This window comes from Drosophila albomicans, chromosome 3, assembly GCF_009650485.2.
Source record: "Drosophila albomicans strain 15112-1751.03 chromosome 3, ASM965048v2, whole genome shotgun sequence".
In the NCBI taxonomy this organism is placed as follows: Eukaryota; Metazoa; Arthropoda; class Insecta; order Diptera; family Drosophilidae; genus Drosophila; species Drosophila albomicans.
Window position 1 is genome coordinate 21,937,377 of NC_047629.2, and position 25,708 is coordinate 21,963,084.

At 32.6% G+C, this 25,708-nt stretch overlaps 6 protein-coding genes and 1 long non-coding RNA gene across 12 annotated transcripts; all 7 read right to left on the bottom strand.

Annotated features, from left to right (window-relative positions):
* Positions 1–1,488: 1,488 nt before the first annotated feature.
* Positions 1,489–2,661, bottom strand: LOC117569045 (uncharacterized). Of its 2 annotated transcripts, none has more exons than XM_034250043.2 (3): positions 2,417–2,661; positions 2,123–2,356; positions 1,489–2,049 (listed from the first exon to the last, which is right to left on the bottom strand). In XM_034250043.2, exons 1-3 carry the CDS (start codon positions 2,523–2,525, stop codon positions 1,784–1,786), a joined length of 609 nt encoding a protein of 202 aa, XP_034105934.1. In that variant the 5' UTR covers positions 2,526–2,661; the 3' UTR covers positions 1,489–1,783. The 2 variants fall into 2 exon arrangements, with proteins under 2 accessions (XP_034105934.1, XP_034105936.1); XM_034250045.2 differs by having other exon boundaries at positions 2,123–2,338; positions 2,417–2,659.
* A 336-nt stretch (positions 2,662–2,997) lies between these two features.
* On the bottom strand, positions 2,998–10,033 carry LOC117569835 (uncharacterized). The gene is made up of 5 exons (XM_034251161.2): positions 10,001–10,033; positions 4,497–4,518; positions 4,291–4,431; positions 4,027–4,233; positions 2,998–3,952 (listed from the first exon to the last, which is right to left on the bottom strand). Exons 3-5 carry the CDS (start codon positions 4,406–4,408, stop codon positions 3,471–3,473), a joined length of 807 nt encoding a protein of 268 aa, XP_034107052.1. The 5' UTR covers positions 4,409–4,431; positions 4,497–4,518; positions 10,001–10,033; the 3' UTR covers positions 2,998–3,470.
* Positions 5,239–9,408, bottom strand: LOC117569838 (uncharacterized). 4 transcript variants are annotated; one of them, XM_052004264.1, is made up of 3 exons: positions 9,179–9,408; positions 8,911–9,114; positions 5,239–6,101 (listed from the first exon to the last, which is right to left on the bottom strand). In XM_052004264.1, the coding sequence occupies exons 1-3, from the start codon at positions 9,297–9,299 to the stop codon at positions 5,671–5,673; spliced, it is 756 nt and encodes a 251-aa protein (XP_051860224.1). In that variant the 5' UTR covers positions 9,300–9,408; the 3' UTR covers positions 5,239–5,670. The 4 variants fall into 4 exon arrangements, with proteins under 4 accessions (XP_051860224.1, XP_051860225.1, XP_034107059.1 ...); XM_052004265.1 differs by lacking the exons at positions 8,911–9,114; positions 9,179–9,408 and adding exons at positions 6,168–6,371; positions 6,467–7,002; XM_034251168.2 differs by lacking the exons at positions 8,911–9,114; positions 9,179–9,408 and adding exons at positions 6,168–6,371; positions 6,440–7,002.
* Positions 10,034–11,125: 1,092 nt separating the features above from the next.
* On the bottom strand, positions 11,126–17,858 carry LOC117569836 (uncharacterized). Of its 2 annotated transcripts, XM_052004263.1 has the most exons (4): positions 17,614–17,858; positions 17,345–17,548; positions 16,898–17,275; positions 11,126–11,214 (listed from the first exon to the last, which is right to left on the bottom strand). In XM_052004263.1, exons 1-4 carry the CDS (start codon positions 17,729–17,731, stop codon positions 11,126–11,128), a joined length of 789 nt encoding a protein of 262 aa, XP_051860223.1. In that variant the 5' UTR covers positions 17,732–17,858. The 2 variants fall into 2 exon arrangements, with proteins under 2 accessions (XP_051860223.1, XP_034107054.1); XM_034251163.2 differs by lacking the exon at positions 11,126–11,214 and having other exon boundaries at positions 16,423–17,275; positions 17,614–17,857.
* Positions 14,974–15,924, bottom strand: LOC127565507 (uncharacterized). Its single transcript, XR_007954814.1, has 3 exons — positions 15,656–15,924; positions 15,386–15,592; positions 14,974–15,319 (listed from the first exon to the last, which is right to left on the bottom strand). It is a non-coding gene; the product is annotated as an uncharacterized LOC127565507 (long non-coding RNA).
* Positions 17,859–22,236: 4,378 nt separating the features above from the next.
* LOC127564977 (uncharacterized) lies at positions 22,237–23,823 on the bottom strand. The gene is made up of 3 exons (XM_034251164.2): positions 23,593–23,823; positions 23,325–23,522; positions 22,237–23,259 (listed from the first exon to the last, which is right to left on the bottom strand). The coding sequence occupies exons 1-3, from the start codon at positions 23,711–23,713 to the stop codon at positions 22,910–22,912; spliced, it is 669 nt and encodes a 222-aa protein (XP_034107055.1). The 5' UTR covers positions 23,714–23,823; the 3' UTR covers positions 22,237–22,909.
* A 495-nt stretch (positions 23,824–24,318) lies between these two features.
* On the bottom strand, positions 24,319–25,577 carry LOC117569840 (uncharacterized). Its single transcript, XM_034251169.2, has 3 exons — positions 25,203–25,577; positions 24,935–25,138; positions 24,319–24,869 (listed from the first exon to the last, which is right to left on the bottom strand). The coding sequence occupies exons 1-3, from the start codon at positions 25,321–25,323 to the stop codon at positions 24,562–24,564; spliced, it is 633 nt and encodes a 210-aa protein (XP_034107060.1). The 5' UTR covers positions 25,324–25,577; the 3' UTR covers positions 24,319–24,561.
* Between the last annotated feature and the right edge of the window lie 131 nt (positions 25,578–25,708).

A 25,708-nucleotide genomic window follows, 5' to 3' on the forward strand; every position in this document is an offset into this window, starting at 1 on the left:
TAAAACCGTAGCATATTTTCAGGCGGCGCACTAAATTATTTGCAGTTGCTCGACGAGAACAACAATCAGAGCAGCATCGACCGGTTGACGGGGCCAAAATGAATTTACTGATGAATTGCGGTTTAGTTTTACGAGATGCCCTGAGACAACATACACTATAAATGTATATTTTCTGATATATATACTATATGATCTCGCTTGTTCTTTGTGTCGCTCTCTCTCTCTGTCTCTCTCTTTTTGGTCTCTCTAAGTCCCCCTCTCGCGCGTAATACTTTTTTATGAGCAGCGGAAAACAAAGCTACGCATCGCTGCGTCAACGTTTTATGTGTCTTTAATGTTTGTTTGTTAATAAAATCGAGACACAATAACAATGTCAACGCCAAAAACAAAGCCGAAGCTGAAGCTGGAGCTAAAATGGCATCCAAGCCAAGGACATGACCAAGGATCTGTTAGAGTTTTATATGATATTTTAATGTGCGCACTTTGACACTTTTAATGAATGCCTAGCATTAATTTTCTTAATGAGCGCGCTCATTTAAACCTTACTAAGTGTGGCGAAAAGGCAGTAGCCGAAAAAGAAGCCAAATACAAGTTAAATTAAATAAAAAGGAAAACAAAAGCGAAGCGAACAAAATGAAAATGAAAATGAAAAGATTGACAAATGCGTGTGGCATCGGCAATGGTGAAAATGCTTGCGCTCTCTTTTGAGGCGAATGACTTTGCGAATGACAATGGCCCAAACAATTTCCTCTTCATCATTGCTACATAATGAAGTTTGAACAAAAAGCCATTGCCACACACACTTATAGCGCACACACATAGATAGAGGGAACTACACACATGAGTGACGTTGGTCGGACTGGAGACTGAGAGAAGGACATCGAAACGTGGCCCGGTCAGCTTAATGAGCCGCACTAAATTCACACGAAAACTTTTGGCCAAATGCTCTAGAGAGCTGCTCATCGGGTTTAGGGAGCAACAGCAGCAGCAGAAACAACAGCAGCAGTCGCAGGGGATGTGAGGATGAGGGCCAACTATTTATCGCTGATGCCCGGACAAATGTTCTGCACTCGGGCGACTGGCAGGAATTTATTGACACACTCAATCGAACGCTTTGATCGTAATCCCTTTGCTTTCTTTTGCCCAGTTTTCATCTCAGTTTCAGCCAATAAACAACAACAACAACAACAACAGGAAGAGGAACAGGGCACAGAGATTGGGCCAAAATCACCAGCTACAAAAGTTAGTTAAGTTTCTCTTCATTTGGCTGTTTGTCTGCTGTTGCTGCTGCTGTTGTCTGCTTGTCTGTTTGACTGTTTGCTCGTTTCTCAGCTTTTCTGTTTGTTTTCTTGCCAACAAAACTTTTGGCTTTTCCGATAAGTGCATTAATTTGGCCAAGGAAATAATTGAAATCTGAACAGGAATTTTTGCAATGATACGACATCTAGTCGCTGGTCTTTTTATTGTCAGGCATTAAAATACCAAGAATAAACTTAACAAATTTACAATATATTTTATATATGTTTGGTTGTATATATATGAATAATATGTATATGTTTGTATGTATATGTAAGTCAGTGCATCAGGTGAGCATACTCGCGTTTGGAACGATTGGCTAAGTTTGTGACAATAATTTACATTTTGATTACCCTCATTAGTCAACAACAATTTCAAATTACTAAAGTTGTAAATTTTCTAAAAATTTGTGCAGGAATGTTAAGTATTGTTTTTTTCTTTTTCTTTTTTTTTTTTTTTTTTTTTTTTTTGTGCTATGTACATTAGTCTAATTATCGTCATCGCTGCCGTTCTCAGCTTTATGGAACTCAAAGCTTGTGACCTTTTGATCCAAGCAGCCGACAACATCTGTTTTGGCATTTATCTCCTCCACATTTGAGGGGGCAGCTTTGTCCATTAAGTCAACCATTTGAATGTCCCGGGGATCATCATTATTGTCCTTCACGGAGCGCTGTTTGGCCAAAGTCCGTTTGCTCCGCTGGGGCAGATATATATAAACCAGTATCATTACCAGAAACGATATAATCACATAGACTGTTGAGAGAGAAAGATACACACAATGGATTACTTAAGTTCAGTTTCGCAATAATGTGCGACTTATACGCACTTTCCACAACAAGATTGACCATTTTGTACGTTGAACCGCGTCTGTCCAATCGACAGCCCCTTGAATGACCATAGAGCTTGGGCAGAAACCAGAGCAGAGTCAAAGAGAACCAGACCAGAATGGCCAGACGATCTCTCTTGCGCAGCCCCAAAAAGAGAAACACATTGAGAAAGAGGTTGCATGTATAAACAGCTAGCCAAACAAATGTCTCAGTGTCTATGGAAAACAAAACATCTGCTTGAATTAACGAATAATTACAAGTAAATTGAATGAAACATAAATCATCTATCTTACCGTCCTCATACCCATATTGCAGCTCCACGCACCACATTAAAAAATATGATAGCGAATAGTAGACATTGATTAGGGAAATGCCAAGGCCCAAGTCCAAAAATTTACTCATCTTGGCGTGCGACGAGTGCCGTTCCTTTCCTTTCAGCTGTGGATAGGGGTTCGCTCTTACTACATAAACAAACGTAAATCCGAACCCGAGACCGCTCGCCCAGAACGAGGGTTCAGCGTAGACTGGCGAACGTATTACTTGCCAGCCCCTCAAGAGAGCGAGAGAGCGCGAGAGAGATTAATTGCGAGAGAACGCGCCCAAAGAGAGTCTAACGACAATGAGCACGTGCTGTGGAACTTGTGCACAACAAATAAGCGTTAAATTCCATTGTTGTCTGTTTAGATAGTGTACAGTGTATACCCTTACGAATCACACAATTAATTTAAAGTGTATAAAATTTCTATATTTATATTTATTGTTATATACAATACAATTTTATATATTATATATATTACTATACAATACAATACAAAAATGATATATTGAAATATTAAATTAACTAAAAATATACATAAACAAATTTTTAGCAGCATTTCTGTTGTAAAACCTGAGATAAGTTAATACACTCATTCGCAGAGTGTCTGGCAGTTTACTCGTAAATTATATTTGTTAGTTGTGAAGTTAATCACAACTGAGATTGAAGTAGTACTTGAGTATTGATAAAAAGCTCATTTCAATTTGATTTTGTATTATCTGTGTCATCAGCCGTATTGATTGCTGCCTGTATTATAATTAACATTTTATCATCGTGACATTATGAATTTTTAAAAAGGGTTAATTTTATACAGATTAATATAATTATGTATATTCCTGCTTTGGCTTTTAGGTTGATTATTCTCCATGGCATATTTAACACAATTTTCGTATAAGTATTATTATTAGCTATTCTTTGATTTGCAGGTTCATTATTGTTCATGGTCTATCCAATATAGTATATCGAGGTATTAGTTAATCAATTCGTTTAAAAGTACATATTCAATTACTATAGCTGTTGTAATATCAGTATTAAATAATACAGTTTTTTACTTTTTCTTTTTCATTCTTAGGAGTCATAACATAATCGTAGCTTGGAGGAGGATCATTCACATCAACAATAACGTTAATATGAGATGATCTATCCGTATTATGAGAATCATTGTTTAAGTCGCTAGAATCTGGGGCTATAGCTAAATTAATCTGGGGATCGTTGTTTAAGTCATTCAAAGTTGGAGCTGTACCAAAAACAATCTGGGAATCATAATTTAAGTTGCTAGAACTTGAACCTATAGCAACACCAGTGGGAGAATCACTGTGCAAGTTGGTATGATATGAGCCTATAGCGGAACGAAGATTATCTGATAGATCTTCAATATTTGTTTCATCCGTTGTGACACTTACTATTCTATTGTCAACTGGGTCATAGCTTTTGGAGATCTTAGTGTTTGCCTTTGGTTTGTTCAGTTTATAACCCAATATTATTGATATTATAATTGAAAATACAAGAAAAACTGTGAAGAGATAGTAACATATATTAGTTTCATGCTTTTTTTTGTTTAATTTTTAAAAGTATTCAAGAACTTACTATTAACAATTATTGCGAAAGCCAGCATTCCGCCACTTAAGTTGCGATAGTTAGTGCCCAAAAGTCGAGCAACCAATAAAATTAACGTTGCAAAAAACCAAAATACCGCATCGGACTTCGTCCAATCGCGTTTGCATCCCGCAAAATAAAAGTTTATCGATATGTTGTAACCATAGACTGTAAGCCAAATTACTAGCATTGCGCGTGCTGAAGAACATAATTATATTATATATAGTCAATCAAAGAGAAGTCTATATGACTTACATATCGTATGATTCAAGGCACTGATGAATATGATGAATATGTAGATTATCGAGTAGAGCACATTAACTCGAGCTGTAAAAACTGCCCACATCTTGATGGTGATTGAGTCTTCAGCCATTATCGATAACAATGAATTGTTTTCTGTTAATAATTATTAGTTCACTTTTCACTTTAACTATAGCTGACAGTATTGAGAAGCAGCCAACCTGAACAAGAGCTCTTCGAAGACTGGTGTCAGAGCACATTTACGATATTGCGACTAATGAAATCATCAAAAGATATATAAAAGAGAGAAAGAGAAAATAAGTTAGCGAGTGGATAGATAAGAGATGAAGACTGTGCAAAAATAGCGCGCACATGATGTGGAATCTATTCAGTTAGAATGGGAATATTTTATTAAAATGCTTTCAATAGACGTCCGCATACCCTAACAAAAAAAAAAAAAAAACTTAAACATCATAATTAAAGACAAACCAAAAAGTTACTTAGTAAAAGATAAGAAATTCATTTTAATACTATATCATATAATGATTGCCAGTCATTTTCTAATATTTTGTATGATATGATTGGTATTATATAAATTATTATAAAACAGCCTAGGATATATAAGAACTCTTTGTACATAATTAGCTGGTCTTCTGTTAATTTTACATTAAGAGCTTAGCAAAACTTGATGTCGAATTTTTATAGCCGCTACCCATAGGGTAGAAAGGTAGTATAACTTTCGCTTAAAGGAAATAAATGTATAATGCGGGAGAAGCCATCTCCGATCGCATAGAGTATTAATTCTTGACCAGCGTCAGCAGCATAGAAGTTAATAAATATATAATATTATGTAGCTTGAATAGTTAATAGTATACACCCTTTCCAAACCAAAACCAAAATTTTATAAAATTTATATATTTACATTTATTATTAAAGTATATTTTACAATGCTATAAAGTAATTAGTGGTATATTATAAAATTTCAACGTTATTTTCATTTTAACATCACATTTAAAGTTGTTACCTGAGATAAGTTAATACACTTATACGTAGAGTGGCTGTCAGTTTACTCGCGCACAATATTTGTTCATTCTGAAGTTAATTACACCTGAGATTGAGGTAGTACTTGAGTATTGACACAAAACGCATTGGATTTTTATCATCTGTGTCAATAGCCTTATGATAACTGCGAGCATTACAAATAAATTTCTATCACCGTGACATTATAGATTTTTATAGTCATGCATATAAACATGGTTAATTTTTTTTAAATATGTTGATTTCTGCTTTCGTTCCTATGTTCGATATTATCCGTGACCTATCGAATACTACTTTCATATTTTAATTAAAATATCAATTGTTGTGATATCAGGATTACAATTATGTAATATAATTTTAGAGTTTTGCCATCCCACGAGTCATAGTATCATTGTAGCTTGGAGGAGGATCATTTACATCCAAAGAAACGTTAGCTTCAGCAGATCTAGCCATAATATGAGAATCATTGTGTAAGTCGCAGAAATCTGGGGCTGTAGCAAAATTATTCAGTGATTCATTGTCTGTGTCATTAAAAGCTGGGGCTGGCCAAAAAACCATCTGAGAATCATTATTAATGTTGTTAGAACTTAAGTCGGTACGATATGAGTCTAGAGATCGATGATTATATGATAGAACTTCTATATTGGTTTGCTCTGTAGCATCCGTCGTCACACTTATTATTCTATTATTAACTTGGCGGCAACTTAAGCAGCTCGAAATGTCCGCATTTGGATTGTCCACTTGGTAACCCAATAACGATATTATTATGAGTGAAAATACCATATAAACTGTGAAGAGATATTAGCATATCAAATTTTTGCATTTTACATTTTTAAGATTATTCAAGGACTTACTATTTACAAATATTGCGAATACCAATAATCCAATACTCAAATTGCGGTAATCAGTGCACACAAGTCGAATGACTAACAAAATTAACGTGAAACAAAACCAAAATACTACATCAAACTTCTTCCAATTGCGACTGCATCCCGAAAAGAACAAGTTTATCAATATATTGAGGGAATAGAGTCCAAACCATATTGCCAATATTCCGACTGAAATACATAATTGTCTTTCATATGCATATAGGTCAATCAAATATATGTAGGTGTATATGGCTAACCGCCTATGTAATGATCCGACGCATTGCCGATTTCTATTCCCAAGTAGATTATCGAGAAACACGCATTAATTCGGGCTGTTAAGCCTGCCCACATTTTGATGTTGCACAATTCTTCAGCCATTATCGATAAGCAATGAATTGTTTTTGTTTATAATTACGGGTTCACTTTTTACTTTAACTTTAGTTGACAGTATTGAAAAGCAGCCAACCTGAGCGAGAGCTGTACATGGACTGGTGTCAGAGCGCATTTTTGCTAAGTATCATGAAATAGCGATGTATGAAATCATCACAAGATACATACAAAATAGAGAGGGCGAGAGACTAAGAGCGAATAAGAGCTGCAAATTGTGCAAATATAGCGACCACAAAATGTGGAATCTATTCAGTTATCAAAGGAATATTTGTTCATCTTTCCAAGATCTCAGAGATTTTAAGATATAGAGCTATACAAAGTTGTAGAAGTAGAAGAAATTGTAGAATTTTATATTGCAAAAAACGGCTGTGCAGTCAGCCCTTAGTTGCATTGGTTGACAATGTGTTAAACTTTGTTCTCTATAGTAAATTTTGAATTTAATATTGTATTGATATTGGTATATTAATATTTTAAGAAAAAACCCGCACTTTTCCTTATTTAAAAAAAATGGAAACTGATATCTCAACGTCCACAACAATACGTACATTAACAATATGAAGTAAAAAAATTATATCTGCTTTCAATTAATAGCTTTCTTATATCGAGCAATCAGATAACCTTCTCAAGAGAATATTGTCGTATTGTAAGACAGCGATAAACAATGACTATGATATATTAAACCATGCACTGTTAATTTGTCAATAATTAATTATTCATGTATCCGTAGCCGAGAGCTTGCAATGTTACTGGTATTTAAAATGTGCAAAATCACATTAGTCATTATCAAATGCGGACAGATTTAAAAAGCAGCCGCTTTATTCAAATGCTCTGCGTAGACTGGTGACTGAGTTAACTGTTGGTGAGTTACAAGAGAGCGTTCGAAAAAGATTAGTTTTTAGCTCCGAGAGCGAAAGAGCAAGAGAGCGGTAAAGTAGAAATGCGGGCGGATGCTAGAATAAAATTTTATTAGAAAGTAGGCTATTGCCGGTGCATGTGCACCAGAATTTGTTCATATAAAAAGCAAATAGCAATCAATAACAGCTTATAGATCTTACTCAGACAAACTAAACGTTACATGATAGACATACAATTATCGAAATTATTGCTTACAACAAATATAATAAGGTGTCTTGGAAAATAAAATAAAGTTTTTGAATAGTGATGTTATTTAAGTTGATACCTATGAACGCTACCACAGACAACAGAGTAAAAGTCTGTCACTGCCCAAGGTAACAGATCAATATTTAAATAATAGCCCCTCAAGATAGCGATAGCGAGAGAGAGCGAAGCCAAAGAGAGGCTAATAACGGCGAAAAGATGTTTTGGAATTTATTCACAACAAACAAATTTAAATTTTATAAATTTTCTATATTTATATTTATTGCGAACATACAATATATAGAGCTATAAAGTAATTATAAATATATTACAATTTTCGACATTACCATTACTACCTTAGATAAGGTAATAAATACACTCTTACGTAGAGTGTCTATCAGTTTACTCGTTAGTCGAATTTGTTTATTGCAAGGTTAATCACACCTGAGATTGAGGTAGTACTTGAGTATTGTTAAAAAGTTTATTTTAATTTGATTTTGTATCACCTGTGCCATCAACCTTATTGATCACTGTCAGCATAATAATTAACATTTTATCATTGTGATAATAAGAAGATTTAGAGTTATGCATATTCAAATAGTTATTTTTTTTATAAATAATTTGATTCCTGCTTTCATTCCTAAGTTCAGTATTTCCCGTGACTTATCGAATACTACACTTATATTTGAATTACAAAATCAATTGCTGTGATATCAGGACATTATATTACATAATACATTTATAGAATTTTTTGTTCCCATGAGTCATAACATAATCGTAGCTTGGAGGAGGATCATTGACATTCAAAGAAACGTTAGCATCAGCAGATCTAGCCATAATTTGAGAATCATTGTTTAAGTCACTGAAATCTGGGGCTGTAGCATTATCATTTTGGGAATCGTTGTTTATGTCATTAAAAGTTGGTGCTGTCCCAAAAGCAATCCGAGAATCATTATTTAAGTTGCTAGAGCTTAAGTCGGTATATGAGTCTATAGTAGAGCGAAGATTATGCGATAGACCATCATCATTTGTTTCTTCTGCAGCATCAGTCGCCACACTTATTATTCTATTATTAACTTGGTTGCAACTTAAGCAGCTCCTAATGTCCGCATTTGGATTGTCCACTTGGTAACCCAATAACGATATTATTATGAGTGAAAATACCATATAAACTGTGAAAAGATATTAACATATATCAATTTCTTGTTTTTTACATTTTTAAGAGAATTCAAGGACTTACTATTTACAAATATTGCGAATACCAAGAATCCAATACTCAAATTGCGGTAATCAGTGCACACAAGTCGAATGACTAACAAAATTAACGTAGAACAAAACCAAAAGACTACATCAAACTTCTCCCATTTGCTGCTTCTTCCCGCAAAGAATAAGTTTATCAATATATTGAAGGAGTAGAGTCCAAACCATATTGCCAACATTCCGACTGAAAAACATAATTGTCTTTCATATGGTTATAGGTCAATCAAATATAGGTGTATATGGCTAACCGCCTATGTAATGATCCGACGCATTGATGATTTCTATTCCCAAGTAGATTATCGAGTAGCACGCATTAATTCGGGCTATTAAGCCTGCCCACATCTTAATGTTACAAGAGTCTTCAGCCATTATCGATAACAATGAATTGTTTTCTGTGAGTTTCTGTTTATTAATTAATAGTTCACTTTTCACTTTAACTTTAGCTGACAGAATTGCGAAGCAGCCAACCTGAATGAGAGCTCTACGTAGACTGGTGTCAGAGCGTATTTTTGCTCAGTATCATGAGATAGTAGCAAATGAAATCATCAGAAGATACATACAAAATAGAGAGAGGGAGAGCGAAAGAGCAAATAAGAGCTGCAAACTGTGTAAATAAATCGAGAACATAATGTGGAATCTATTCAGTTATCAAACGAATATTTGATTCAAACCTTTTCACGACTTTCGCATACCCTTACAGAAAATATATTTTTTATTTTAAAACTTGATAAAAGTTTGAAAAGTAATTGGAAAAGCTGTCTGTCTGTCCATCTTTCCTATATCTCGGAAATTTTAATATGTATATAGAGCCATATCGAACTGTAGAAGATATTTACAAAATAATTGTATATGATAAAAAACGGCTGTGCAGTCTGTCCTTAGTTGCATTGATTGACATTGTGTTACACTTTGTTCTCTGTGGTATATTTTTAATTTAATATAATACTAATATGACCAATATAGCCTACGGTATATTGGTATATTAAATAATGATATAAATTAAATAACAATAATATTAATAAATGTGAACCGGATATTTCACAGTCCAGAACAATACATACAATACTTACATTTGCAATTAAAAACTTTTGTTCCTTCTCCAAAGAATATTGATAAATTCACATATATTGCAGGGAATTTACAATGTGCGAAATCACTCTTGACATTATCAAATGCGAATAGATTTAAAAAGCAGCCGCTTTTATCAAGCGTTCTACGTAGACTGGTGACTGACCTTTCTGTTGGTGAGTATCGAGAGAGCCTTTGAAAAAAACACAAGAATTTTGTAACTCCGAGAGCGAAAGAGCAAAAGAGCGGTACATTAGAAATGAAATAAAAGCTATTGGGAGAAAAGTTAGAAGAGAAAGAATTAAATTTTGATAGAAAGTTTTGCCAGAGCACGTGCACTTGAATTTGTTTATATCAAAAACAAATAGCAACCAACTGAAGTTTATAGATCTTACTCTGACAAACAAAATGTTACACAATGAAAATATATTTTTGCATATTTTCCCAAAATAAAATAGAGACTTTGCAAAGCGATCGTATTGAAGTTGAAGCTTAAGACAGCAGAGTAAAAATTTGGTTAATTTTGGTGAGCGTATAACTGGTCAGCCCGTCAAGAGAGCGGTAGCGACAGATTAATTGAAAGAGAGGGCAAAGAGAGGACAATGGGAACAAAAACATGCTTTGGAACTTATTCACAATAAACAAATTTAAATTTTAAAAAATTTCTATATATGTATATATTTATTGATAAAATAGAATATTTAAAGCTATAAAAATATATATAACATTTTTTGAAATTATTTCTTTTGTAACATCATATCTGTCACCTGAGGTTAGTTAATACACTCATGCTAGAGTGTCTGTCTGTTTTCTAGTAAATTATTCTTGATAAGTGGATTGAGGTAGTATTTGAGTATTGTCAAATAACTCGTTATAATTTCTTTATCAATAGTGAACTCTACCAGCATTACAATTATTATCACTGTGACATTATGGATTTTAAGTAACATGCTTATAATAATGGTTAATTTTTTTTTAGAAATATCTAGATAGCTTCTTTCGCTGCAAGGTTCATTGTTGTTCTTGGCCTATCAAATACTATTATTATTGTATTATTATTAAATCAATTCGCAAAAATATATTTCATTACTTTGGCAGTTATGATATCAACATTATATAAGATAATTTTATTTTTTTTCCTTTTCATTCTTACGATTCATAACGTCATCGTAGCTTGGAGGAGGATCACTTGCATTAAAAATATTGTTAATATCACCTGATCTGGCCAAATTCTGAAAATCCGTGTTTAATACGCCATAACTTGGTGCTGTTGATAAATCATTCTGGGACTCGTCGTTTAAGTCATTCAAAGTTGGAGTTGTACCAAAAGCAATCTGGGAATTATAATTTAAGTTACTAGAAATTGAACCTATTACACCACCACTGGGAGAATCATTGTGTAAGTTGGAGTGATATGAGCCTATAGCAGAACGAAGATTATCTGACAGATCTTCAATATTAGTTTCAACCGCCGTCGCACTTATTATTAAATTATTATCTGAATCGGAAGTTAAGCTGCTCCTAATGTCTGTAGTTGGATTATCCATTTTTTTACCCAGTGAGAATATCACAAAAAGAACAAAAAGCATGTAAACTGTGAAGAGATATTAAAAAATATAAATGAATTGTTTTTTAATTTTTTTTAAGTTTTAAGGAACTTACTATTTACAATAATTGTGAATACCCAGACTCCAATACTCAAGTGGCTGTAGTTAGTACACGCGAGTCGAATGATTAATATACATGTCGTGATAGCAAACCAGATTATTATATCGCTCTTTCCCCAATTGCTGCATTTTCCCGAAAAGACCAAGTTTATCCATATATTTATAAGGTAGAGTATAAACCATATCACCAACATTCCCACTAAAAAACATAATTGTTTTTCATATGCCTATATGGTTAATCAGAGATAGGTGAATATGGCTAACTTGTGAAAAGATCCGCCGCAGCGATGATTTCGAGTCCTATGCAGATTATCGAGTAGGCCACACTAACTTGAGCTGTTAAAGCTGCCCAAATTTTAATATCAGTCGCCTCTTTAACCATTATTAATAGTAATGAATTTTTTTCGTGTTTCTGTTTATTAATTAATAGTTCACTTTTCGCTTTAACTTAGCTGACAGTATTGAGAAGCAGCCAATCTGAACGATTGCTTTATGTAGACTGGTGTCAGAACACATTTTTCTAAGCTCCATGAGATATCAACGAATGAAATCAGCAAAATATACATAACGAGAGAGAGAAAGAGAAAGAAAGAGCGAATAAAGAGCGAGGTGATAACCAATAGCTGAAAACTGCCCAAATATCTATAGCGAGCACATGATGTGGAATCTATTCAGTTATCAAAATACTTTTACTAGAATTGGGCATACCCTTACAAAAAAATCATTTTAGGCACATTCACACACTTTGATTATAGACTTCGTGACACAACAATTACGCTCACATTAGATGTGAAGTTAATTTTTATTTGATTTCATTGTGAATGAAATCCAAATCAGAATGGATGCAAAATTACATATTATAAAGCACACTAGACTACACGTTGGGGAAAAGTTAGAAAAAGATGGAGATTAACTAGTATAGTAGCCAAGCTAAAAATAATTTCAGAAACTTAAAGGACTCTTCTTAAATAATTAACATGTCTAAGTTGTGGAAAACCTACTTATGTTACTTATAAGCAAATGATCCGCAAAAAATTGTTATAGTGTTTTTATACCCGCTACCCATAGGGTATTATAACTATTATTATAACTTTGTGCCGGCAGGAAATGTATGTAACAGGTAGAAGGAGGCATCTCCGACCCTATAAAGTATAAATATTCTTGATCAGCATCAACAGCCGAGAAGATCTAGCCATGTCGTCTGTCCGTCTGTGTGTCTGTCCGTCTGTCCGTATGAACTTCTAGATCTCAGAGACTATAAGAGATAGAGCTATAAAATTTTTTTCGACAGTATTCGTTATTTTTGCACGCAGATCGAGTTTGTTTCAAATTTTTGCCACGCCCACTCCCGCTCCTGAAAATCAATAATAACAAGAGTAATATTAAAGCTAGACGTGATTCCTGAAAATTTGTGATTCCTGAAAATTTGGTTACGATCAGATACAAATTGTTTTAGTTATTAGAGAAATAGTTTTGTATGGGCAAAAACGCCTTCTATGTATGTGTTGTATGTATTCGTAAACGTATATACATGCTCGTCAACATTAGTATCTGTATGCGTAGAAGATTCATAAGCAATGCGATAGGTCAGGTGGTAAAGTGCAAGCCGAGCATGTTGTGGTGCTCGGGTTCGAGCCCCCGCTTGGGGTACAAACTTTTTCTTATATAAAGTAGCCAGAGAACTGCCTCCAAAGAATACTCAGAGTGTAAGAATGATTAAACCAAGCAATCTTAATTATTCATTAGCTAATTATTGATAAATCCATAGCCGATTGCAGCAAATGTAAAAAATTAAATTAAAATGTGCGAAATTAAATTAAAAGTAGCCGCTTTAATCAAGTGCTCTGCGTAGACTGGTCACTGAGTTGGTGAGTAACAAGAGAGAGTTTGAAAGATATTAATTTTGAGCAACTCCGAGAGTGAAAGAGCAAGAGAGCCGTAAAATAGCAATGCGAGCGATTGGGAGAGTAAAATGTTGTTAAAAAGTAGGCTATTGCCGGAGCACGTGCGTCAACATTTGTTTATATCAACTCAAATAACAATCAACAGAAGCTTATAGCCGATTTCATAATACTCTTAAGCAAATTATTGATTTTAATAAATGTAGACAGCTAATATATTATATTAAAGTTAAATCTTAGGATCGCTATCACAGACAGTAGAGTAAAAGTCTTTCACTGCACAAGGTTATGGTATAGCTCAAAAAGTCTCTATTAAATTTGCGAACATTGGTGATTGTGTTACTAGCCGGACTCTCAAGTGATCGAGAGAGGTCAATGAGAGGCTAATGACAGCACCTGCTTTGAAATTTATTCACAAAAAAAAAAACAAATTGAAATTTTACAAAGTTTTTATGTTTAATTTTTTTTATCGAAACACAATATAAAAAGATTTAAAATAATTAAAAGTAATTAAATATATAATACTTAAGGCTTTTACCTGAGGTTATTTAATACACATACACACACACACGTCAGTACTATGGTAAAATATATTTATTTTGTGGATTGAGGTAGTGCTTGAGTATTGATAGTTCGTCTTAATTTCATTTTACATTATCTCTGCCATCAGCATCATTGAACTGTGACAGCATTACAATTATTATCACTGTAACATTATGGATTTTAAGTAAAATGCTTATAAAAATGGATCACTCTTTATACCCCATACCCATATGGTAAAAGAGTATTAAAACTTTGTGCCTTCAGGAAATGTATGGAACAGGCAGAGGGAGGCATCTCCGACCCCATTAAGTATATATATTTTTGATCAGCACCAACAGCCGAGACGATATAGCCCGCAGCTCCCCCTAGTCGATAATATTAGAATAATATAATAACTATAGTCTCTATAATTTCCGAAAATTTGGTTGCGATCATAAACAAATTGTAGAAGTTGTTTAAGAAATACTTTGATATAATAAATAATTGATTCGAATGACAATCTGGTTATTTTTTAGTGGTATAATAATTTGGTATATTTTAGGAACAATACCGCATTGTTTTGCTTTTATTCAAAATGGGTGGCGGGTAACTCACACTCGAGCACACTCAACTGTAGCTTTCTTACTTGTTTATAAATACTTAGATTTCTTCTTTCGTTTTCATGTTCGTTATTGTTACTGGCCTTTCTAATATATAATTTGGCGGCATTATTTAATTAATTACTGAACAAATATTTGATTACTTTAGCTTTCGGAATGTCAACAAAATATGATTTTATAATTTCTCATTCTTAGGAGTCATAACATCATCGTAGCTTGGAGGAGGATCATTCGCATTCGCAGTCATGTTAATATCAGCCGATCTGGCCAGGTTGTAAGAATGATTGTTTAATTCAGTAAAATCGTTGTTTAAGTTATCCAAAGTTGGGGTTGTACCAAAGATAATTTCGTAATCATTGTTTAAGTTGCTAGAACTTGAGCTTATAACACGACCACCATTATGTAAGTCGTCATGATATGGGCCTATAGCAGAACGAAGATTATCTGATAGATCTTCAATATTTGTTTCATCCGCAGTCACACTTATTATTTCATTATTAACTGCGACGGAAGTTAAGCTGCTCCTAATGTCTGTTGTAGTTGGATTATCCATTTTATTTATCAATAACACTAGTCGCACACACACACCCAAAGTACAAATAGCATATAAACTGTAAAGAAATATTGATATATATTAATTTCTTGTGCTCAATTTTTTAAAATTTTAAGAAACTTACTATTTACAACAATTGTGAATAACAAAACTACCATACTCAAGTGGGTGTAGTTAGTGCACACGAGTCGAATGATTAATTAAAATAACGTGGAACCAAACCAAAATATTAAACGGCCCTTCTTAAATGTATTGTAAGCCGTTCCAAACATTCCAAAATTTATCAACGTATTTATAAGGTAGATTGTAAACCATGTCATTACGATTACCACTGAAAAACATAATTATTTTGCATATGCATTATATCAATTAAAGATAGGTTTATATGGCTAACCGTTTACGGAATGATCCAACACATTGGTAAATTCGATTGCCATGAAGATTATGGAGTAGAATATACTTATTGCAGCTGTTAAAACTGCCATCATCCTTATGTCAGCCATTGTCGGAATAATAAGGAATTTCTGCGAGTTTCTGTTTATATTTACTAGTTCACTTTTTACATTAAGTTTAGCTGACAGTTTTGAGAAGCATCCAATCTGAACGAAAGCTCTACGTAAACTGGTGTCAGAGCACATTTTTGCTAAGTCTCATGAGATAGCGTTGAATGAAATCAATATTCAATTCAATACATACAATTGCAATTAAAAACTTTTGTTCCTTCTCCACAGAATATTGATAAATCCAAATATATTGCAGGGAATTTAGGAGAGAAAGAATTAAATTTTGATAAAAAGTATTATCAAAAAAAAGCAATTAACAGCAGCAATCAACTTACTCTGACGAACAAAATTTTACATAATAGGAATATAATTTTGCATATTTTCGCAAAGTAAAATAGAGACTTTGCAAAGCGATCGTATTGAAGTTGAAGCTTAAGATCGCTACCATAGACAGCAGAGTAAAAGTTTGAATTATTTTGGTGAGCGTATAACTGGTCAGCCCGTCAAGAGAGCGGAAGCGTCAGGTTAATTCAAAGAGAGGGCAAGGAGGGGCCAATGGGAACAAAAACATGCTTTGGAATTTATTTACAACATACAAATTTAAATTTATAAAATTTCTATTTTTATATTTATTGTTAAAATACAATATTAAAAGCTATAAAGTAATTACAAATATTTTAAAATTTTTGACATTATTGTAACATACGTGGAGTGTCGGTCTGTTTTCTAGTAAATTATTCTTGATAAGTGGATTGAAGTAGTACTTGAGTATTGACAAATAACTCGTTATAATTTTTTTATCAACAGTGAACTCTACTAGCATTACAATTATTATCACTGTGACATTATGGATTTTACGTAACATGCTTATAATAATGGATAATTTTTTTTTTTTGAAATACCTAGATAGCTTCTTTCGCTGCAAGGTTCATTGTTGTTCTTGGCCTATCAAATACTATTATTAGTGTATTATTATTAAATCAATTCGCAAAAATATATTTCATTACTTTGGCAGTTATGATATCAACAATATATAAGATAATTTTATTTTTTTTCCTTTTCATTCTTACGATTCATAACGTCATCGTAGCTTGGAGGAGGATCAGTTGCATTAAAAATATTGTTAATATCACCTGATCTGTCCAAATTCTGAGAATCAGTGTTTAATACGCCATAACTTGGTGCTATTGCTAAATCATTCTGGGACTCGTCGTTTAAGTTATCCAAAGTTGGAGGTGTAACAAAAACAATCTGGGAATCACAATTTATGTTACTACACCTTGAACCAATTACACCACCACTGGGAGAATCATTGTGTAAGTTGGAGTGATAAGAGCCTATAGCGGAACGAAGATTATCTGACAGATCTTCAATATTAGTTTCAACCGCCGTCGCACTTATTATTATATTATTATCTGGGTCAGAAGTTAAACTGCTTCTAATGTCTGTAGTTGGATTATCCATTTTTTTACCCAATAAGAATATTACAAAAAGAACAAATAGCATGTAAACTGTGAATAGATATTAGGAAATATAAATTAATTGTTTTTAATTTTTTTTTAAAGTTTTAAGGTACTTACTATTTACAATAATTGTGAATACCCAGACTCCAATACTCAAGTGGCTGTAGTTAGTACACGCGAGTCGAATGATTAATATACATGTCGTGATAGCAAACCAGATTATTATATCGCTCTTTCCCCAATTGCTGCATTTTCCCGAAAAGACCAAGTTTATCCATATATTTATAAGGTAGAGTATAAACCATATCACCAACATTCCCACTGAAAAACATAATTGTTTTTCATATGCCTATATGGTTAATCAGAGATAGGTGAATATGGCTAACTTGTGAAAAGATCCGCCGCAGCGATGATTTCGAGTCCAATGCAGATTATCGAGTAGGCCACACTAACTTGAGCTGTTAAAGCTGCCCACATCTTAATGTCACTCGTCTCTTTAACCATTATCAATGGTAATGAACTGTTTTCGTGTTTCTGTTTATTAATTAATAGTTTACTTTTCACTTTTACTTAGCTGACAGTATTGAAAAGCAGCCAACCTGAAAGGTAGCTTCATGTAGACTGATGTCAGAGCACATTCTTCTAAGCTCTATGAGATATCAACGAATGAAATCAGCAACATATACATAACGAGAGAGAGGAAGAGAAAGAAAGAGCGAATAAGTGAGCGAGGTGATAAGCAAGAGCTGTACACTGCCCAATTGTCTAGAGCGAGCACATGATGTGGAATCTATTCAGTTAGCAAAACAATATTCGATTAAAATACTTTTACTAGAATTGCGCATACCCTCACAAAAAAATCATTTTAGGCACATTGATTATAGACTTCGTGACACAACAATTACGCTTACATTATATCTGAAGTTAATTTTTATATGATTTCATATATTATTGTGAATGAAACCCAAAACCAAATTGATTTAAAATCACTTGTTATAAAGAACATTAGAAAATACATGTTGGGAAAAAGTTAAAAAGAAGATGGGGAATTAACTAGTATAGTAGCCAAGCTAAAAATAATTTTCAGAAACTTAAAGGAATCTTCTTTAAGAATTAACATATCTAAATTGTGGTTGGCCTACTTTTGTTACTTATAAGCAAATGATCCGCAAAAAATTGTTATAGCATTTTTTTTTGACTTTACGTGAAAGTTCCAAAACTGGAACTTAAAATAGATTATGAATCCACATATTAGTTATAAGAATAAGTTGACTCTTAACACGCCATTATTCTTATTTTAGGACTTACAGATAACTAGTTATTTTTTATCCTCATTTATCAAAAGTAAACCACGAAACAAATAATATACTCATATGATGCATTAGTCTGCAGACAATTGCTATATCTTTTCAATTAATAATTTTCTTATATAAAGTAGCCAGAGAACTACCTCCAAAGAATACTCGGAATGTAAGAATGATTAAACCAAGCAATTTTAATTGTTTATTATCTAATTATTCATAAATCCATAGCCGATTGCAGCAAATGTGAAAAATTAAATTAAAATGTGCGAAATTAAATTAAAAGCAGCCGCTTTAATCAAGTGCTCTACGTAGACAGGTCACTGAGTTGGTGAGTAACAAGATAGCGTTTGAAAGATATTAATTTTGATCAACTCCAAGAGCGAAAGAGCAAGAGAGCCGTAAAATAGCAATGCGAGCAATTGGAAGAATAAAATGTTGTTAAATGTTGTGAAAGTAGGCTATTACCACGTGCTTCAACATTTGTTTATATCAACTCAAATAGCAATCAACAGAAGCTTATAGCCGATTTCATTATACTCTTAAGCAAATTATTGATTATAATAAATGTAGACAAATCAATTCATAAGGTAGAGCACTTTTCCTAGCTATTATATTATACTAAAGTTAAATCGTAGGATCGCTATCACAGACAGCAGAGTAAAAGTCTTTCACTGCGCAAGGCTATGATATAGTTCAAAAAGTCTCTATTAAATTTTCGAACATTGGTGATTGCTAGCCTGACTCTCAAGTGATCGAGAGATGAAGGTCAATGAAAGCCTAATGACAGAGAGCACCTGCTTTGAAATTTATTCACAAAAAAAAAACAAATTTAAATTTTACAAAGTTTCTATATTTATATTTTTATCAAAACACAATATAAAAAGATATAAAATAATTAAAAGTAATTAAATAAATAATACTTAAGGCTTTTCCCTGAGGTTATTTAATACACACATACGTCAGTACAATCGAAAATTATATTTATTAAGTGGATTGAGTATTTGAGTATTGATAAATAGTTCGTCTTAATTTCATTTTGCATTATCTCTGTCATCAGTTTAAATGAACTATGACAGCATTGCAATTATTATCACAGTAACATTATGGATTTTAAGTAACATGCTTATAAAAATGGATCATTCTTTATATTATACCCATAGGGTAAAAGAGTTTTAAAACTTTGTGACTTCAGGAAATGTATGGAACAGGCAGAGGAAGCATCTCCGACCCCATTAAGTGTATACATATAATTTTGATCACCGACAACAGCCGAGACGATATGGCAATGTCAGTCCGTATGAAGTTCATACTATGAACACCTGTTTCTCAGAGTGTATAATTGATAAAGATATAATTTTTTCGATAGCACTTTTTATGTTTGCCCGCAGATCAAGTTTGTTTCAAATTTTTGCCACGTTCTCTGCCGCTCCCCCTAGTCGATAAAATTGTAATAATATAATAACTATAGTCTCTATAATTTTCGAAAATTAGGTTGCGATCATTAACAAATTGTAGAAGTTGTTTAAGGAATTCTTTTGTATGGTGAAAACGCCTCGACTGACAATCTGGTATATTTTGCACTTTGTAGTCTTTGGTAGATTTCAGACTCTTTGGTATATTTTAGGAATAGTACCGCATTGTTTTGCTTTTACTCAAAATGGGTGACGGGTATCTCACAGTCGAGCACTCTCAACTGTAGCTTTCTTACTTGTTTATAAATACTTAGATTCCTTCTTTCGTTTCCATGTTCGTTATTGTTACTGGCTTTTCTAATATATAATTTGGTGTCATTATTTAATTAATTACTAAACAAATATTTGATTACTTTAGCTGTCGGAATGTCAACAAAATATGATTTTATAATTTCTCATTCTTAGGAGTCATAACATCATCGTAGCTTGGAGGAGGATCATTCGCATTCGCATTCGCAGTCATGTTAATATCAGCCGATCTGGCCAGATTGTAAGAATGATTGTTTAATTCGACAAAATCGTTATTTAAGTCATCCAAAGTTGGGGCTGTACCAAAGACAATTTGGTAATTATTGTTTAAGATGCTAGAACTTGAGCTTAGAACACGACCACCATTGTGTAAGTCGTCATGATATGGGCCTATAGCAGAACGAAGATTATCTGATAGATCTTCAATATTTGTTTCATCCGCAGTCAGACCTATTATTTCATTATTAACTGCGACGGAAGTTAAGCTGCTTCTAATGTCTGTTGTAATTGAATTATCCATTTTGTTAATCAATGACCATATTACCTCAAGTACAAATAGTATATAAACTGTAAGGAAATATTAACATACATATATATTAATTTCTTGTGCTCAATTTTTTAAATTTTAAGAAACTCACTATTTATAACAATTGTGAATAATAAAACTCTAATACTCAAGTGGGTGTAATTAGTGCACACGAGTCGAATGATTAATAAAAATAACGTGAAACCAAACCAAAATATTAAACGGCCCTTCTTTAATGTATCCATCCCAAGGATTCCAATGTTTATCAACTTATTTGTAAGGTAGATTATAAACCATATCATTGCGATTACCACTGAAAAACATAATTATTTTGCATATGCACTATGTCAATCAAAGATAGTTTTATATGGCTAACCGTTTACGGAATGATCCAACACATTGGTAAATTCGATTGCCATGCAGATTATGGAGTAGATTATACTTTTTGCAGCTGTTAAAACTGCCACCATCCTTATGTCAGCCAATTTCGGAATAATAAGGAATTTCTGCGAGTTTCTATTTATAGTTACTAGTTCAATTTTCAGTTTAACTTTAGCTGACTGTATTGAGAAGCAGCCAATCTGAGCGAAAGCTCTACGTAGACTGGTGTCAGAACACATTTTTGCTAAGTATCATGAAATAGCGTTGAATGAAATCATTAAAAGAGAGAAAAGAAGAGAGAGAGAGAGCAAGAGAGTGAATAAGTGAGCGAAGTGATAACCAAGAGCTTCAAATCGCACAAAAAGCGAGCATAGTTTGTGGAATCTATTCACTTATCAAAAGAATTTTTAATTCGAAAACTTTCACTAGACTTCCGCATACCCTTACAGAAAATTCATACCAGGTGCATTAACAAAAATCTATTGACAAAGGAATTGTAGACATGGTGACTATTAAATAATTAATTTTAATGATTTATTCGAATTCATATATTACTTTTTTAATTTTATGATATGATTAGTATGATTGAAATCCAAATCCATAGACACAGAGAAAAATTCAAATTAAAATAGATTGAAAAGAAGATTTCAATACTCGACTTTATAGTATAACTTTTCGATCTTGAAAAATCTTAAAACAATATTTTGTTTTCCAATCATCATTTTGAGATTTAAAAATCTTCTGATATTTTTAAAAAGATCTCAAATTCATGAATTGGAATTCCCTTCCTTTAGAATTAGATCCCATTTTCTAATGTTGTTGCTTTTAGCTCAGTGTGAAAAGATGCCGCAAAACATTGTGCCGTGTGGTCGTTTGTCTTGGGTTAGAACTCTACTGGGTTCATATTATTTTTTTAAAAACGGGCAAGTTTTATTATAGTAACTTATATTAATAAAAAATTAGACAACAACCATAAATGTGTAAAATATAATATATCTAATAAAAAAACACAATTAAATATTTTTTTATTTTCTTTATTTTAAACAATCTAAATTTTAAAAGTTGTTTTTGGTTTGAAGTTTTTTTTTCTTGGAAAATTATAGTGTGGAATTTCAAGATGGGGCAACTGAATATTTTTGTAAAATTATGATCTTGATTTAATTCATAAAGAAGATGTTTTTTGTAGCGATTACATTAAATTTAGAGTTTAAGATCGTTAGCACAGACAGCAGAGTAAAAGTCTTTCACTGCTCTATGTAATGGCTCAATATTTAAAAAAAAATTCTCTATCCAATTTGAGAACATTGGGGAACGTGTTACTAGCCAGATTAGTGATATAGATTGGAAGGTCAATGAGAGCACAATGGCAGCGACCATATGATTTTGTTTTATTTTAGTTTGAACATCACATCTCATACGTAGTGTCTGTTATAAATTGTACTTATAAATGGATTGAGGTATGTAGTTTTTGAGTATTTTTAAATAAATTGTTATTATTTGATTTTGTACTATCTTTGTCATCAGCGAACTCCGACAGCAATACAATTATTATCACTGTGACATTATGGATTTTAAGTAACGTGCTCTTAATAATGGATCGCATTTTTATATAATTATCTAGGTTGCTACTTTCGCTTCAAGGTTTTTGTGTTGTTCTTCCAATACTATTATTATCGTATTTGATTATTTTATCACTTCGTCTAAAGAAATAGTATTAGTATTAGATAATTTAAATTTATAATTTTCAACTCTAAAGATTCATAACATCATCATAACTTGGAGGAGGATCATTCACATTGTAAATAATATTAATATCAGCCGATCTTGCCATATTGTGAGATTCATAATTTAAATCGGTGAAATTTGGGGATGTACCAAAATCATTTTGCGAATCGTTGTTTAAATCATTCAAAGTTGGAGCTATACCAAAGGCAATATAGGAATCATTGTTTATATTTCTAGAACTTGAAAAACCACCACTGTCAGAATCATTGTGTAAGTTATTATGATTGGAAGTTACGCTGCTCCCAATGTCTGTAGTTGAATAATTCATTTTGTTACTCAATAATAATATTACCAAAAGTACAAATAGCATATAAACTGTAAAGAAATATTGGCATATATATTAAGTTCTTGTATTTGTTATGTAGTTTTTAGGGATTTACCATTTACAAAAATTGTGAATACCAAAATTCCAATACTCAAGTTGCTGTAGTCAGTGCACGCGAGTCGAATGATTAACAAAAATAATGTGAAACCAAACCAATATATTAAATGGATCTTCTCGAATTTTATGTTATCTATCCCAATAATCCAGTTTATCAACATATTTGTAAAGTAGAGTATAGTCATCAACATTCCGACTGAAAAACATAATTGATTTTCATTTGCAAATATGTATGTGTGTCATTCAAAAATATGTCTATGGCTAACCGCCTGTGAAAGAATCCCACGCAGTGATGAATTCGATTCCCATGCAGATTATTGAGTAGGCCACACTAATTTGAGCTGTTAAATTTGCGCACTTTTTGATGTTACTCGAGTTTTCAGCCATTATCGGAATAGAAAAGAATTGTTTCTGCTGGCTTCTCTTTATAATTATGTATGAATTCACTTTTTACTTTAACTATAGCTGACAGTATTGAGAAGCAGCCATTCCTATGGAGACCTCTAGCTAGACTGGTGTATGAGCGCATTTTTTCCAGTATCATGAGATACCTTAATAAAAACATCAAAAGAGAAAAAGAAAGAGAGCGAATAAGTGAGCGAGATGATAGCCAAGAGCCACAGATTGTGTAATTATGTATAGTGAGCACATTATGTGGAATCTATTTAGTTATCAGTTTTTCAAAACTTTCACTAGCTTCCGCATACACTTACAGAAAATTCATAAAAGGCGTATAGCAAGTTTCGATTGATAAAAGTAAAATAGACATCGTGACTACACAATAATAAATGACAAAAAAAATTAAGTTTGACATAAGACATTATAATCTTGAATTTCTAAGTTGTGCAATTTAGAATTTTTGTAACATTTTAAAAAAAGCCCTCTTCAACCTCTGGCAACGAGCACATGCTTTTGAACTTCTTAAAAACAAATAATTATTTTATTTAATATGGTTGTCTATCTGAATATTGAATACTATTACCAACCAAGCAATTAATTTATGTTTATTTATTTATTGTTAAGTATAATTACAAAAAGGAGTAAGTGAAAACAATCACACCTGAGATTGAGGTATTATTTCAGTATTGATAAAAGTTTATTTCAATTTAATTTTGCATTTTCATTGGCATTATATCCAGATTGTCGCTTTCCTTTTAAGGTCCATTGTAGTCCTTGACATTTCCAATACTTTTATGACAGTGTTAATCTATATTATTTTTATAATTGTATCAGTATTAATTCTTCGAGTTTAATAAGTGAGTATTCTGACCAGCCACAACATTGTTGTAATCTGGAGGGTTCATAACATTATATGGCGTTCTGATCGTATTCTGAGAGCAACTGCTTAAGTTGGTATTATTTGGGGCTGAAGTACAATGAAGGCTTTGTGATAGATCTTCAACAATGACTTGCCCAATTGTTTCCGGCATTACATTCGATCTTCTTCCTTTGAGCCCACATAAGCAGCTACTAATATCTGTAGTTGGATTCGCCAATTGATAATAGAGTAATGATTCAATAACGAGTGTAAATGGTATATAAACTGTGAAGACATATTCATATTAATTTCTTGTCTTTGCAAATGCTTCAAAGTATTAACGGACTTACCATTTATACAAATTGCGAATATCAAGTTTTTATTTCCCAAGACGCTATAGTTGATGAACACGAGTCGAAGGATGTATACAATTGACGTAATAATAAACCAAATAACAACCAAGGCTTTCTGCCAATCGCCTTTTCTCCCAGTAAAGAATAGGTTTATCAAAAAATTGAAAGTGTACAACATAATCCATACCACCATCATCTCAACTGAAAAACATATTTACCTTTAGTATGTGTATATTCAAAAAGATCAAAAATATGTATTACTTACTTTCTGCTATTTCATTCAAAACATTGGCGATTTCGATTCCCATGTATATTAACGAGTAGAACACATTAATTAGGGCTATAACAATTGCCCACGACTTGATGGTACATGGTTCTTTAGCCATTATGAATGTCAATGAACTGGGTTTTTGCGAGTTTATGATTCTAAATTCGATTTTCACTTTAACTTTAGCTGTCAGTATCGAAAAGCAGCTAAGCTAAGCGAGAGCTCTACGTTGACTGCTGTCAGAGCGCATTTTTACCCAGTATCGTGAGATAGCGATGAATGAAATCATCAAAAGAGACATTCGGATGGAGATAGAAAGAGAATGAAAGTGAAAAAGTTAGAGCGTGAATGGCAAAGAGCTACAAAATATGCAGAGACTCATCACAGAATTTGCTATTATTTCATTCTATACATATATCATTTCATTTATTAAAAATGCTATTTTGAGATCTTCTTATAGGTGAATTATTTTTTATAAAACGACAAGAAAAGTTACAATCAAG

Excerpts from the sequence above, each read along its gene's own strand:
- LOC117569840 (XM_034251169.2), bottom strand. The coding sequence starts at position 25,323 with ATGGCTAAAGAACCATGTACCATCAAGTCGTGGGCAATTGTTATAGCC. Across the intron at positions 25,139-25,202 it reads TTTGAATGAAATAGCAGAAA|TTGAGATGATGGTGGTATGG; the intron begins GTAAGTAATACA and ends TATGTTTTTCAG. Across the intron at positions 24,870-24,934 it reads ATTCGCAATTTGTATAAATG|TTTATATACCATTTACACTC; the intron begins GTAAGTCCGTTA and ends ATGTCTTCACAG.
- LOC117569045 (XM_034250043.2), bottom strand. The coding sequence starts at position 2,525 with ATGAGTAAATTTTTGGACTTGGGCCTTGGCATTTCCCTAATCAATGTC. Across the intron at positions 2,357-2,416 it reads GCAATATGGGTATGAGGACG|ATGTTTTGTTTTCCATAGAC; the intron begins GTAAGATAGATG and ends TAATTCAAGCAG. Across the intron at positions 2,050-2,122 it reads GGTCAATCTTGTTGTGGAAA|TCTATGTGATTATATCGTTT; the intron begins GTGCGTATAAGT and ends CTCTCTCAACAG.
- LOC127564977 (XM_034251164.2), bottom strand. The coding sequence starts at position 23,713 with ATGGCTGAAAACTCGAGTAACATCAAAAAGTGCGCAAATTTAACAGCT. Across the intron at positions 23,523-23,592 it reads GTGGGATTCTTTCACAGGCG|TCGGAATGTTGATGACTATA; the intron begins GTTAGCCATAGA and ends TATGTTTTTCAG. Across the intron at positions 23,260-23,324 it reads ATTCACAATTTTTGTAAATG|TTTATATGCTATTTGTACTT; the intron begins GTAAATCCCTAA and ends ATTTCTTTACAG.
- LOC117569836 (XM_052004263.1), bottom strand. The coding sequence starts at position 17,731 with ATGGTTAAAGAGACGAGTGACATTAAGATGTGGGCAGCTTTAACAGCT. Across the intron at positions 17,276-17,344 it reads ATTCACAATTATTGTAAATA|TTTACATGCTATTTGTTCTT; the intron begins GTAAGTACCTTA and ends ATCTATTCACAG. Across the intron at positions 11,215-16,897 it reads TCAGAATTTGGACAGATCAG|GTGATATTAACAATATTTTT; the intron begins GTGATATTAACA and ends TGGCCAGATCAG.
- LOC117569835 (XM_034251161.2), bottom strand. The coding sequence starts at position 4,408 with ATGGCTGAAGACTCAATCACCATCAAGATGTGGGCAGTTTTTACAGCT. Across the intron at positions 4,234-4,290 it reads TGCCTTGAATCATACGATAT|CACGCGCAATGCTAGTAATT; the intron begins GTAAGTCATATA and ends TATGTTCTTCAG. Across the intron at positions 3,953-4,026 it reads TTTCGCAATAATTGTTAATA|TTTTTCTTGTATTTTCAATT; the intron begins GTAAGTTCTTGA and ends ATCTCTTCACAG.
- LOC117569838 (XM_034251167.2), bottom strand. The coding sequence starts at position 9,299 with ATGGCTGAAGACTCTTGTAACATTAAGATGTGGGCAGGCTTAATAGCC. Across the intron at positions 9,115-9,178 it reads GTCGGATCATTACATAGGCG|TCGGAATGTTGGCAATATGG; the intron begins GTTAGCCATATA and ends TATGTTTTTCAG. Across the intron at positions 8,843-8,910 it reads ATTCGCAATATTTGTAAATA|TTTATATGGTATTTTCACTC; the intron begins GTAAGTCCTTGA and ends ATCTTTTCACAG.